The 14,426-nt window shown below is 38.4% G+C and overlaps 1 protein-coding gene across 1 annotated transcript in view; it reads left to right on the top strand.

Annotated features, from left to right (window-relative positions):
• The window catches only part of trak1a (trafficking protein, kinesin binding 1a), a 102,809-nt gene extending 92,567 nt beyond the window's left edge, over positions 1–10,242 (top strand). The window contains 2 exon segments of the mRNA XM_042332309.1: positions 2,619–2,721; positions 8,134–10,242. Coding sequence (XP_042188243.1) covers positions 2,619–2,721; positions 8,134–8,941 — 911 coding nt within the window. The 3' untranslated portion in view covers positions 8,942–10,242.
• Positions 10,243–14,426: the final 4,184 nt, after the last annotated feature.

Raw genomic sequence — 14,426 nt, 5'->3', positions numbered from 1 at the left:
GGATTTTAATTCAAAATACACTTTATTATTTCTTATGTTTGGTTAAATTAAATATATTTTTGCATTGTTTGTTTTCATTCGTTCGTTCATTAGTTCTCTCTCTCCCTCTTTCTTCCCGCATCCCCTCCCGCCCGTCTGCCCCGACTGTCCAGACTGGCCCCATGGTAGATTTATCCACATGTGACTCCTTTGATGTTCTCACTGATATTGCCATAGAGAAGTAGATGGTCCTCAGTTAGCAACTGTGGGATACTGTCTAATGGATTGAGGACAGTGGATAATTCAGAAAATATTTTGAAAGGCTACCTAATGAGTGCCATAAAAATGTTTCCCATACTTAAATCTTTAATATGTATAATACGCTGACTTTAACCTATAGATTGAACCTCTAAATCTCTCCGCTCATTTTATCCCTCCTTGTGCTTCCCTGTTTGGAGCATACTCCCAACTTCTATTCCTCTGTCCAGAATGTAGCTCTGGAGACTAGCTTACCTTACGTTAGAAGGATGCTCATAGCTGAGCTGATAGTAGGGCTAATATTTTGATTAGTTTTAAATAAATCTAAACTAGATCGATATAATTTTTTTCAGGGCTTACCACTTTTTACTCGTTGTATTCTTCAGTATTTATAATTTTCTACAGTACCAAGATTTTTAGTTTCATCTTCATTTCATTTGCTGGTACATGGGGAATAATACTGCAAATTAGTGCAACTATGAAGGGTTTGTGGTCTCTTGTGAGTAAGATTGTGTGGTTACATATAATAGGTTCAGATTATGTGATGTACATGGTTGGCTCTGGCACTGACCTACTACATACTACAAACGGGTAATTAATTAAAACCAAAATACACAGGAGTTTATTGAAATACATTGCAAATCTATTTGAATTCAAACTGGCGATGTTCTATTTCACCTTCGTTCACACATCTTGCATATTTTGATACTTCTAGACAAATGTGTGACTGATTTTGACCCAAACTACTCAACGATGTCTCGGGTTATATTTCAAATCTCTGCATTGCTTTTATGCTATGATACCTATGATCCCTGGTGATTTTTGAGTCAGCGAGTATGCTGATTGACAGCTCAAACTAGGTACTCTGCTGCTGGCCAGATTTGAGAGGACTTCAGATTCATAATGATGTGAATTTTCAAACCACAGTTACCAATTTACTAGTATGTGACTTTACTGTACTGCTCCACTGCACTGCAGCATTCCCGGTTTCTCCAGGCCTATTTACAGCATTCATCATTTTGTCAGAGTTCTCACTGGCTGTCGATTATAAAATACTCCATTGTGATATTTAATGATTATACAGTTTCATTTCATGTTCCACTGCAGGTAGACATTCTCATAGTCTTCGTCTTTAAGATGTTTCAAAGATTTTTGTTGTCATGTCATGATTGCCAGGCTGCGATACAGGATGATTGATGGGATTAATTCAGTAAAAGTATGGAAGGAGATGGGAACAAATATAAGGAGCAAGTTTGAATTTTTCTTTTAAATAGAAATGGACTATAAATAACTTCCACTAATAATAAAAAAAAGGCTCTAGGACTCTAGGTGAGCACCAAGATCTTGAACTGTATCCTCTGTGTGATACGAAGCCAATGGAGTTGGGTGAGGATGGGATGATAGGGTCGCAGAGTTGGGTGAAGGAGAGAACATGGCGGCAGAGTTCTGGATGATCTGCAGTCTATGGATGGAGGAGTTGGGGAGGCCGACAAGCAAGGAGTTTGCATAGTCAAGCCTGGATGTTATGAATACGTGTATGAGGGTTTCGGTGGCCTGCAGTGTGAGACAGTGGCGGAGCCGGGAGATGTTGCAGAGGTGGGGAAAGGCAGATCGGGTCATGGCACAGATGTGGGGTAGAAAGAATAGTTGATGGTCCAACAAGACCCCAAGGTTCCGAATTGGCTTAGCGAAGTGGAGTGTGTAACCATGGATGGTGATGCTGTCAGCGCCTGAGGTGAGGAGGTGCTGACGGGAGCCAATCAGCAGGGCCTCGGTCTTATTGATGTTCAACTGAAGAAAGTTAGCTCTCATCCAGGACTTGATGAAAGTAAGCATGAATGAGAGATTTCCAGATGCAGCCTGTGCAATCATGTCCCAGTTTTGATTTCTGAAAGCGAATCGATGTCCACATGATTAGATCCAAACAATTGATCCATTTCTTGCATCAATATTCTGTTGATTTGGGATCTTAGTGATTTTGACACTGAAATAACCTCCTTCTGCACCATTTTTACCCCTTTCGAATCTAGTTGGAACAAAGCAAAATGTGTTCCTTCAGGTACAATGCTCCTAGCACCTGGCAGAATACTATGGCCAAATCTGGATCTAAAGGATATAATACAAAACAAATTTGCATTTATACATTGCCATTCACGTTAGGAGAGTGGCTCAAGGCAATTAACAATACTGTCTGAGCATCTGATCAGGGGTGTTCTAAATGGAGAATTTGGAGCCATTTGTAACGCTTGGATGAATGGGGCAGAAAGGGTTGCAAAATCTGGTGCAGAATATTTTTATAACCATTGATGATTCTTGGCTTTTTACTTGCTGCTGATGTGTGTTTTTCTGCTGTTTCCCTCTTTTGATTTCTCTTATTTCAGTTCACTATCCTGGTAAATGTATGTCACACACCAGCGCTACCTTTACCTTTACAACCTGCCGCATCCTTCACCCCTCTGATGAGCTCACAAGACTCACTCCAAGGTAAGGACGGATGTGCTGATCTCTCTATTTCATTTTACGTCTTACTGCAAAAAAAATGGATTGAAAGCTATTTTGTGTAATTCTTGCTTACTTAAACTGTCCTGAAGGTAAAAGGTGGAGGCAATGCTCTTTCTGTTATAAAGCTGATCTTTTCTGTGTGCTCTTACTTTTCTTAATTGTTGGACTGCAAAGGGAAATTTAGGTGCTGTATTTTAAGTTGTGAAAGGGTCTTATTTGTGGTATTGCTTGTGGGGTTCCTATCACAAACTCCAATGCTCATCAACCTATTACAGTAACACTGACTGCTCAGGACAGACTCAGTGATTTTGTCAATACATAAAGTAATCTAGATTTGCAGTAAAAGTATTCAGATAGTTGTGTTTACAGTCAACCTAATCAGACTGGCATCAGCCTGGTGAGTGGTATTTTCATTGTACAATGTATTTAACACTGGACATGCGTCAGACACATGGTACAGGAGATCCCTGGGTTGAGTCATAAAATGAGTAGAAAATTTCAAAGAATCAAAGGAACCCGAAGCTCACTTTGTTCATTACAGTAAATTATTCTCTGTAATGAAGCTTAAAGTAACGAGATTTGTTGAACCTGAGTGAAGATGAGGGAGGTTTCGGAGGGGAGTACAGTGCCACTTCTCCTTGACTTTTAAGAATTTAAAGATGTAGATTGACATGACTAAAGGTACCAAAACTGCTGTGTTAATTTACCAGTGTGGTGACTGAAAGCGGTCTCCTGTCATTATTAACAGTAAATCCCAAGAATCTAAGGTGCTTTTTTTTGTCAGTGAACCATAAAGAAGTCAGAACCACTTGGGGCTGAAACGTGCAGCAAAAACAACTGTTTAATGACAAATGATTTTCCACAGGTCAGATGATGAGGAAGATGAAACCACAATATGCCATCGTGTTTGGCAGAGGGAAAAATAGGGCAGAGACAAATCTGCCAGGGGGTGAGACACACTGCCAGTGATACCAACTCTGGCCCAACTGTGCTAGACTCCGAGGAATGCCAGAGTGTGAAAAGCTGCTAACATAGTCATATAGTTGCCTGTGTAGATGTCTGCTATGCCATTCCTAACCTTATTTCATCTAGCAGTAGGATGTCAGGTTAACATCTGTCTTTTCATTGTAGTAGATTAGTTTTATTTTGGTGTATGTGCATGAAGATGATGTTTTAAAAAGCTACACTGTAAGAAATGTAAATGGGGGAAAACTGGATGATAGTATGACCTCCCAAGCTGTTTTCCATGAATTAAAATGCAGTTGTGCGAGAGTAGGATTTTGTAGCATCTGGAATTACAATTGGAAAGAAGTGACCTTTTAAAAGGAACAGTGTGAGTATGTGAAAAGCTGATGTTATTTGTACTCTTATTAAGTAATTGTAAGTAGTGCAACTGAGGTTGTGGTAACATTGGGAGCTATGTAAGTCTTGGTTCTTGAATGGTCCCAGTTAATACATCATTGTGTTGGTATAGTTGGGAAATGGTTAAGAATGTTGCTGGTAGTTGAGGAGTAATTTGACTCCGGCAATATTTTTTCATTGATTTGTGCATAAATGCTTTCAACAGTTAATTATAGAGCTGACTATGTAAACGGGGCAGCTTAGTGTCGGTGGTGTTTATAGTGGATTGATGAAGTATCTCAGTGAGCAGATCTGATGTACAAAGACCCAAGCGAGTTATTGTCAGTCATCCAGTTGGACCCAAATCTCACAGCTCTTTATGAGTACTATTTAGACTGCTTGTTAAGTGCACATTTTAAATGGGAACACAATATTTAGGAACACACAAAATGTGGAACATTTTGGGAACAGCAAATGGCCATTTGCCGCTGACTCCACTGCCCCTAATTGATGGATTGCCACCTCACCTACCTGTCTTCAAACCCTGTCCCTTAATCCCTTCTCTCAGAAACTGATTGAGTTGTGTTGCAAACCTTTTTGTTCAATTTATTTCAATAGCTTTCACTGGTAACTTATTCTGTATACCACACTTTGTATAAAATGGTTCTGCTTTGAGCACCATATTTTTCTCATTTCTAAAATGTGCCCCATAGTTTCAGAAATCCTCATCAGTATGACCAATTATTCTGCATCAACTACACCAATTCACTTACAACTTTGAGAACTATTAAATCACATTAAAGTCTCCTTTTTTGCAAAGAGTAGGTGCCAAACATCCCCAACCTTTCCTCATAATGTAGATTTCTAAACACTAGTTTTGCCTTTCTTACCCTTGAGCACACTGTTCAATGCTATTGCTGCCTAGGGTATTTGATATGTGAGTCTAACTAGTGTCCAGACAGCAGATATTAACTTAAATTAAAAATATAATGCACTAGAAATACATTTCTGCCATTTTTGTTATTTCAGTTTGTTTTTAACTGAACAATGCTTTGATTTGTATTCTATTCCTTTGCTAAATGCAACCCAGCACTGAATGAAATGTATTTCTTTACTGCAGTCAAAAAGTGGCTGATGTTTTCAATAATTTTCTCACAATAATCCTCAATTTACAGAGCAGTAAACACATTGAACAGGCAGAATTATTTTTCGCTGGCTTTCAGACAAATTATTTTAAATTGAACCTGTTTTGCATTGTACCTTATTATTTGCTCTATTTCCAAATATAATTCCTCAGCAAACGCTTTCAGGTTTTTAAATAACCAGATTATTGAGGGAAAGGAGGGGGTTGTCTTGAATCAAACCTTGGATTATCAACTAATTTGTAAGAATATAGGAAATTTTAAGTATAGATTTCAGAGTTGATCCAATGATCACTGTGAAACTCTTCCTTTGTCTCCTCCATCTCCCTTCCCCACCACCCACAAAATTGTCGTCGATTCTCAGCTGTCATGCTTGGAATGTGTAAAAATATTCCAAAAATAACCATTAGATATGGCCTTGGAATTGTGGGATACTACTACATAGAAAGAGACTGTTTGGCCCATCAACTCTGCGCTGGTTTTCTCTACTTGTGCCATCTGATTAAATCGCACTCTCCTATCCAATCTCCTTGTGCCTGCAATTCTCTGATCTGGTCCGTCAAAGAAGTGCCGTGGCAGACATTTGGCCACAGTCAGCATGAGTCACCCTTGTTGTTTGATGGCCTCCGAGCTGGTCACAGTGTCAGAGACTCACCTCACATATCCTCTGATGGGAGTCATAGGTGTCTTAGTGGAACCTAATATTGTGAGTGACGGTTGAGGGTAGGGATAGTGTAATACAAATGAGTTGTATATATTTGGTTGTGACTTAACCCCACTCCCTCTATGTCTTAGATATTAATGATCTTTATCCACCCACCATGCAAAGTTGAGCATTTATATTCAAAATGTAGTTATCTTAAAGAGATTGTGTGGGCCTCAAAGTAATTTGTTCATGCTGCACAAGGTGGTTTCCTATCAGTTTTATAAATCCTTTATTCAGTTTTATTTTTGGCAAGAAGTTTTTGAAGTTTTAATTATTCTTTCTCCTTATGGTTTGCAGTAGTACAATAAACAAGTGGAAATAATTACTCTTGGAATATTCATAATACTTGTGGTGTTGAAAATGATTTCAAGGTATTTTTATGTTTTGATTTTTGTTTCTTTACGTTGCTGTAACAAGTGATATTCTGAATCAGCCTATTTTCAATTATATTTTAATTTGTAATATAAAGACTGTCGTGATTAACCTTTCTATATCAATAGAGTGTTGTGGGAAATTGTTTTTGCTTTTTAAAAAAAGTCCCTTTTTATTTTATTATGAGATGCTCTCTTGCAGTATAAAAGCTGGAAGTTGATGAGTTTTTGATAGTTCTAGTCTGTTAGATAGATATCGCCTGTTAAATAGCACTAATGGTTTGCTGAGTGCAGTCATGTCAGACAGTATAATTGGTTCAGAGTATTTTGTGGATGATAGGTGGCTCAGAACCCAAGGTAGCACGTGACTGATAATAGCACCTTGTGAATATTAACTATCCTTCCCCTATAATCATCAATGTTACAGCTGCTAACATAAAACATTACTTTATTCTGCTGCTAACTTGTAAACTGCAATGCCTAGCTTCCCAACCCAAACCCTAATTGCCCATAATTTCTAATATAATAATAATAATCCTTATAATAATAATAAGGATTATTATTATTTATTATAATTTACTGCCAATGGTTGCTGAGACGAACTGGGATCTAATAGTGATCGGGTAACTTGGTCATTTCCCAGCCCACAATTGAAAGTTTTTATGATTAAAACACACTGTAAGAAGCTAAATGTGAAAGCTGGAGAAAAGAAACCCAACAGTTTCATTTTTGTATCCTGCTGTTGTATTGATTGCTCACAAAATGGTTATTCTGTGAGAATCAATTTTAATTTTTGAAGAAAGAGTGGTGCTCATGAGGAAGGGTTGCAATTGGCTGGGAATAAATTTGTGGCCTCAGATCTTTTGCTGATTGATTTTTGCGCAAAGGCTGCTCCATCAAGATGTAAGTGTCAAAAGGTGATGACACAAATACAAATCTCAGAAAGTTAAGTCTATGCCCAAATACATTAGTTGAGCTACAGCACCTATAAAAACAAGTGGCATAGATTGAGAGAAGGCCATTGACCAGCTCATTAAGGCCTACTCCTTGTACATGCCATATATAATCCATTCTGCCCTTCGCTCCATTCAAATTCAACAATAATTTTATTTATATATTTATAATGAAGTTATTGCATTTATATTCATATTGCTTCATGCAATGTTCTACAGATTCTCTTCCTCCCTCCCCTCACAGATAGATTGAGCAAAACTCCAGAGCACCTAATATAGCATTACATCCTACTTTGCAGTATTCAGAGGAAATGCTATCGCAATAGCATTTTAGCAGTAGATGCATTTCAGATACTATCATGGATCATATGGTCTTACTCTGCACTATTAACAACCACAGAGTAAGGCCTGGAAGCAAATGCACTGTAATAACAATAAGATGGTATATTTTTCTCCCTTTTGACTTTTACCATCTGCCTTCCCACTGGAGCTTCCTCCAGACAGCAATGCACAGTCATGCCATGCTGGAAACATGTACAAACCCAAGTCCTGTCACTCTGTTTTTTGTAGATTTTGTAGATTTCTGCTTCACCTCATCTGAGAGCGAACCTTGGTGTGGGTATAACCCATAAAAGCTGCACCACCGCATCCTTTTTTCCTGCCTGAATCAATGGGAGTGTGTGTTAAGGTTTTGAATGAATATTGCTGATTTGAATGTACTTAACAAACGCTTGAAATGTAAACATTTCCATGGAATTACTTGTGTCGTTACTTGTACCAACCAATCATGTGCAAAGTAGTTCTTCCCGGAAGCTGAAGAGAAGCAGGGAAGTCAACCAAGGCCTGGGCTTAACAGTCTTCTTTTCCTTCTCTATTCTTAGCCTTAACTCTACACCGGCCATTGCTAGTGGAAACCTGAACACTCTACGATCCACCCCCGTTGGTACTCCGTGCACGCCTCGTCGCTTGAGCCTGGCTGAATCCTTCACTAACCTACGAGAAGCCACTACGACAATGAGCACTTCTCTGGGCCTGGTCAGACTACTGAAGGAGCAGGGGATTTCAGCTGCCGTGTACAACCCATACAGCTGGGACAGAATGAGTAGCTTTGGTGCCAATCCATATAGCCTCAAATCGGCCATCGTCCCGTCCACTCCTCCTAACTCGCCGTTGCATTCGCTGTGCCCATCGCCACCTCCGTTTGAATTCAAAGGTGCTAGCAGTCATCACTATGACAACTTTCTGGCATCCAAACCAGCCCGATCTATACTGAAGGAGATCAGGGGAGACAAGCGGGTCAGACACAGTGAATGCCAGACTGATGTGAGCATCTCCAGAATCAACCTTGTTGACAAGGTGAAGAGGCTCGGCATTGCCAAAGTCATCCGTCCGGGGGCCGCAATCCCACCCGGACCGTTGCTGGTGGACGAAAGAGGACCCTTTCTCCAAAGGGCCCAAGGGCCGGTGAGAGCTTTTACCCATGGGACCCTTGTGGGCGAGAGCCATACTTTAGAGTGTCCCCAGATGGTCCCAAGTGCCATTGGAGGGATTCAGCTGAACAGTGGCATTCGACGTAATCGCAGCTTTCCCACTATGGTGGGGGCCAGCATGCAGATGAAGGGACCTGCAACACTGAGTTCAGGAATCCTCATGGGGGCAAACTTACCCAAACAGACTAGTCTCCGATGAAGGATCAATGCAATGATGATCAACTATCCACAAGCTCATTCTCAGTGTTTGATACATTGACTCAGTGCCTGATAGGAGTAGAACAGAATTTGTATAATATGTACATAGATCTACTGTCCTTAATGTATTGTAAGTAACTAATTTAATTTAAGGTCCTAGCTGTTCTCTCCCTTTTTCTCTCTATATATATAATATATATATTTAAGGAGGTACTCTCCAGTGGTTGAAAAACATGCGCTCACATTGATGTGGATGTTCCTAGAATAACTTTTTAATTAAGGTTGGTGGATTGAAGTTTGCTCCGTCTAACATGACTATGATCATTTGAGTACAAAGTACAATCCGAGACCTGTACTGTTTTGTACTAACAGTATGCAGTTCATATCATTCTGAGGACCGGGCGTCTGATATGGATCTGCATAGAGTTACAAAGGGAATCATTTTAAGTAATAATCTTGCACTGTATTTTAAAAAGTGAGAATGTGTTTCAATTAAGCAGTATCATTTTTAAAGTATGTTTTGCTGTTAACCTTTAAAATGTTGTTTTGACGACGACATTTGTCCTTACTGACCTCCTTGTTGAAGGATGATGACAACCACTCTAGCCTGTAGATAAATGCAATGGAGTAAGACTTGTATTAGTAAATATTATATGCAGTGTTTGCGTCACATGTACGTTTACTTGAATTAATACGTGGTGGGGTGGGAGCGCGATATTAAAAAAATCACATTGAAGCACCATTAGTGGTACCTAAACCATTTATTTTGAACTGTTCACATGTGGCAGGCTTCGGGTTCGTTGGAATCTGATTTTAAAACTTTGTCAAGACTGAAGTGACTTATTGTGTTATGTACATTTATTCTAGATATTTTGTTGGGCAGCACATAGGTTGACTGCATGTGTTTCAAATGCATTCTGATTCATTTGTGTTGCATAAGGTTTTTGGTAAATAGTTTTTTTTTCCTTTTTAGGCTACGCTGCCTGTGTATATTGTTTGCTGAATTTCCAGGATTTTTTTTTGACGGGGGTGGGAAGCGTTAAAGAAAAATCTTTTGAATGTATAATATAACAGATAACAGGTAGTGTGACCAGGACTCTTTATTATAGGTTTTGTTTGGTTGATCAGTCTACTGAAGAAATGGAACTGCCAACATATGCAATGAAGAGGAAGCTTCACAAATCAGGGTTCACACATGGACACATTAACACTTGAAACAATTGGGTTCTGATGTATTGAAAAGTTATAGCATCATCTGTTTGGCTACTGATAAATTGGAATAAATTGATGTCAACTGCTAAATGTTTGTTTTTCTTTAGGCTGATTTCTCACGCCAGATGACAACAAAAGTTGTTGAGTTTCACTGGGTCTGATCTCCATTAAATTGGGCACATTCTAGTCCTTCAATATGAAGGAGATGGGAATGATCTTTAATTTAATATAGTAATAATAATCCTTGCATTTGAACAAAACATGGCAGCCAATTGCGCACAGCAGTGTTCCACAAACAGTCATGGATTGAAGTGACCAATTTTTGTTTTGTTTTTTTCTTGAGGTATTATTATCCGATAATAATAATAATATTAATATAACAATATATAATACTATAATTATATATTAAAATTATTATTATAATAATTAATAAATTCTTATTAATTTATTCTAATATTCCTGTCGCTGAGACCTTGGAATATGTACTGTAACCAAGAGAGCAAACCAAGTCAAGTCCTTACATGCAATGAGTCTTTCCACCAACTCAGAATAAATGTTACAAAAACCCAATCAGTGATGAATCTGTGTAATAATCTGAAAGGTGGATTATTAGAAATATAAATGTTTGACCATGACAGCATTATTACAGTGCTTAATCACAGTTCAAAGCAATAAAGCTCCAACCTACCCACTTGAAAGCAAAACAACTAACAGCCGGAATAGGTAACCAGTGATCACACTACTTTGTGGGACATTACAGAGTCATGTCAACAATCTGTCACATGGATGTCAACAGATTTGAGGCAGTTTCCCTTCCACCCTTCCCCTATTTTGAGACATAAAACCACAGGGATACTGTTGGCCAAATGAAGGTTTTGATTCTACGGAGAAATCATAAACTCCACCGAAAATGGGCAGAAAACTTTCTCTCCCCTCACCCCTCCACACACACAAAAAAACATGACAAGCATCTAAACAGAACTAAAGGAACAAGACCTAGACCTTGAAATCAAGAATGGAAAACCTGTAGGAGGAAAAGGGGAGAAGATAAAGGACTGTTTCACTCAAAATAAGAGACCGTGTTACAGTAACGGTCTGTAATTATATAGCACTTTTCACATAGAATGAACGTCTCAAAGTGCTTCACAAATGGATCACAGCAGGGAGAAAAGGAGGAAAGAATTTGAGGTGGTTGATGTAGGTCACAGTAAAAGAGAGAAGTTGTTTTTAAAAAGAGGTTTTGAAGGCAAGAAGATTAGATTTTGAGAGAGTTTCGGAGAGCAAGGGCATCATGGCTGAAGGCTGGGACGGAGAGAGTGAGGATCAAGCAATGGAGCAGAGCCGGAACTGCATTGAGGGAGGGTGGGGGGAAGATCATAAAGCACATTTCAAGTCAGATACATTATGTTGTTGTTCTTAAGTGATGAAAAATACCTGAACAAAAGTGACCAACGGGAGTGAATCATTATCAGAGTTAACAGTAGTCTCACCGTGTCACTATAATCATACCCAATCCTAGCAAGGTATACTGTTCATAACCATGTTGAGTTCTATTTAAAAAAAAAGTTTTACTTTTTACACCCAGGAAAACTCTAGGTCCTTTAAGGTGTGGTTATGGAAACATTTCATCTATGTACAAAAGTGACCAATGGGTACTGTATTGCTTTTTTAAATTGCTCTTAAACAACTCAGGGCAAAGTATATGTGGATAATAATGTTTTCGTTTAGATATATTGATCATTAATTTACATTTCAAGTGCTTTGCATATTTAATTTTAATTGGTGTAGTATGGATTTAGCACATTGAGAAGGCCAATTGGAGGGAGAATTGCAGGTCAGGAATGGGTGATATAATTTAGGAAGTTAGAAAAAGTAATGGAAATAATCATCTGGTTGGATGGTTAGCAAAAGCAGAGATGGGGTAGTGAAATGTGCACAAATAGGGGTGAGTCAGTGATCTAACTTTGCTGGATCTGCTTACTGTGAGGAAAATAGTTGCTTTCTTTCCTACAATAGCAGCCACTATACTTACCGCTAACTACTGTCAAGCACATTGAGACATTTTGATGTATGCACTGATTTGTGAAAGGCGCTATACAAATGTAATTTTGTTGTGCCAATTGGTGCTGAAAACCAGAATGAAGCAAGGCTCCACATGTGATGACTTAAGAGAGGAGCAATATCTGTAATTATTTTTTCAATTGAATGAAGAAAACCAGGTACCTCAACTTTTCCTTTACTCTGTAATGTGTAGGATTATAATTGTACACAGTTACATCAGTCTTTTTGTGAAATCCCTCTCTCAACAGTTTTCAGGACAAATTGCGATCATTCTGTTAATGTAGTTATTGCACCATTTTCTTAAATGCACTGATGATTAGCACTTAGAACTATTACACACATGACAAAATAGTTCACCTAGTGGAAATGGCACATTGGTCTTATAGATAGAGGCATGTTTGCAGAGTCCGGGCTGCTGATACTTGCCTCTAAACTATACATTGTACGACTAGATATTGTAATCTTATACACTTGGCTGCACCTGCTGTTAATAATTTTCCTTGATGTGAGTAAGTGACCTCTAACACATTTTGAGATATTTGCAATTTTTTTTGCCAGTTTATTGTTGAATCAATGAATGCCACACAATATTTATCGCTATTCAATGAATTATCCAAAGCACAATTTAAATACTCTTTGATATCTGAATGTGGGAATTCTCCTGCGGTCTCTATAGTGTTTAATACTATAGTGTTTAATACTGTAACCTCAGTGCATGTAATGGGGAAACTGTGGCTGTGGAAAGTTATCACACAGAAGATGAACGTGGTAAACCAGTACCCCTGGTTGAGGTGATTTATGATATAACATGTATTTGTGTCTGTAAATGTTTGCGGTTCTTTGCGGAATGTGAACATTTGCATTCTTAGCTCTTACCGGCATTTTTAGCGTTCTTAGCTCTTACTGACGGCTACCAGTCTTGTTGTCTAGGTGCTGAGCAGTAGTCACAAGGGTGTGGATTGATTTCCCTCTGAACCATTGAAAGATTTTTTCTTCTTCCCATTTTTTTAAAAATTCATTTTCTTTTCGTAAAATCTCGTTGTGTTCAAAGTGACTCATTTTACTCTTTTCCCAACATAAACAGTCTTTTTTTAAAAAAAATAAGCTTGAATATAGCTACTGTAAATGATTATTACAACTGAATGTACTCTGCTGAAGTACTGAAAATGCACAGTTCTATACGGGGCAGTTCAGTATCTGCAGTGCCCCCATGTCGTGAGAATTAGTTACTACAAATTTCTCACAACACGTTTCACCCACAAAACACATAATCAATCCACGAATGTTTGTGGGACACTGATGTGTGCAATTGGCTGCCGCAGTTTGTCCACAGTCACTCCACTCTACAGTATATTCTGTGAAGCGCTTTAAGATGTCTCGACGACGTGATAAGGCACTCTATCAAATGCAGGGATTATTATTACAGCTCCAAGAATTAATTTCAGTCAACAAATTGTTTTGGGACTTGGCTGTGGGGACTTTGAGCTTGAAACTGGTGCTGATGAGACCGGGAGCCATTCTGAATAGTTCTTCCCTCGGTATTCTGAAGATTCGAGGAATTTTATTTTTTCAATGCAACGTACGTTATTCCCATTGCTCCTGTTCTACTTAAAATACTCCTGTGGCTAGTAAAGTATTGATTAGTTCTGAAAATGTTTCAAATAAATGAAGTGCCATCAGATCAACAGCAACTTGACTTTATCAACAATTTTTTTTGTGTGACTACAGTAAAACTCGCGTAAGTCTGATATGTATAAATCGTACAATTGCCTAAATTGTACATCTGCCTAAGTCCCGTTGAATTTCCTATTCATACCTTTCACATGACTCATACTTTGCATTAGTAATATTCAATGTATGGTCCTAACTGATACAATTTATGTGAGGTTTACTGTAGTCAGGCACAGTCTTGATGCCGCTGATAAAAGACCCTGAAAACTTATAAAATGTGCAGTGTTGTTCAATGGCCACCAGGAGATGCTCTTCCATGTGTTAGTCAAAGTATAACCAGGATTGGGTAATCTGGAAGAAAAAAGATGCTATTTTCACCTTTCAGAGGGGCCACGCTGATTAATAATTGCAAGCTTATGGAAAATTAAGAATCATTTAGTCAATCATTATCCTTTATTTGCTACTTTACTTCAATGTTTAAACTTGATTGTTGCACACAGAAGTTATACCTACTGCAGCTGTGTCAAGATCTACATCTACAT

The sequence above is a fragment of the Callorhinchus milii genome, unplaced genomic scaffold (genome assembly GCF_018977255.1).
Source record: "Callorhinchus milii isolate IMCB2004 unplaced genomic scaffold, IMCB_Cmil_1.0 Scaffold2, whole genome shotgun sequence".
NCBI lineage: Eukaryota > Metazoa > Chordata > Chondrichthyes > Chimaeriformes > Callorhinchidae > Callorhinchus > Callorhinchus milii.
This window is presented reverse-complemented; position numbering and strand designations above follow the sequence as displayed.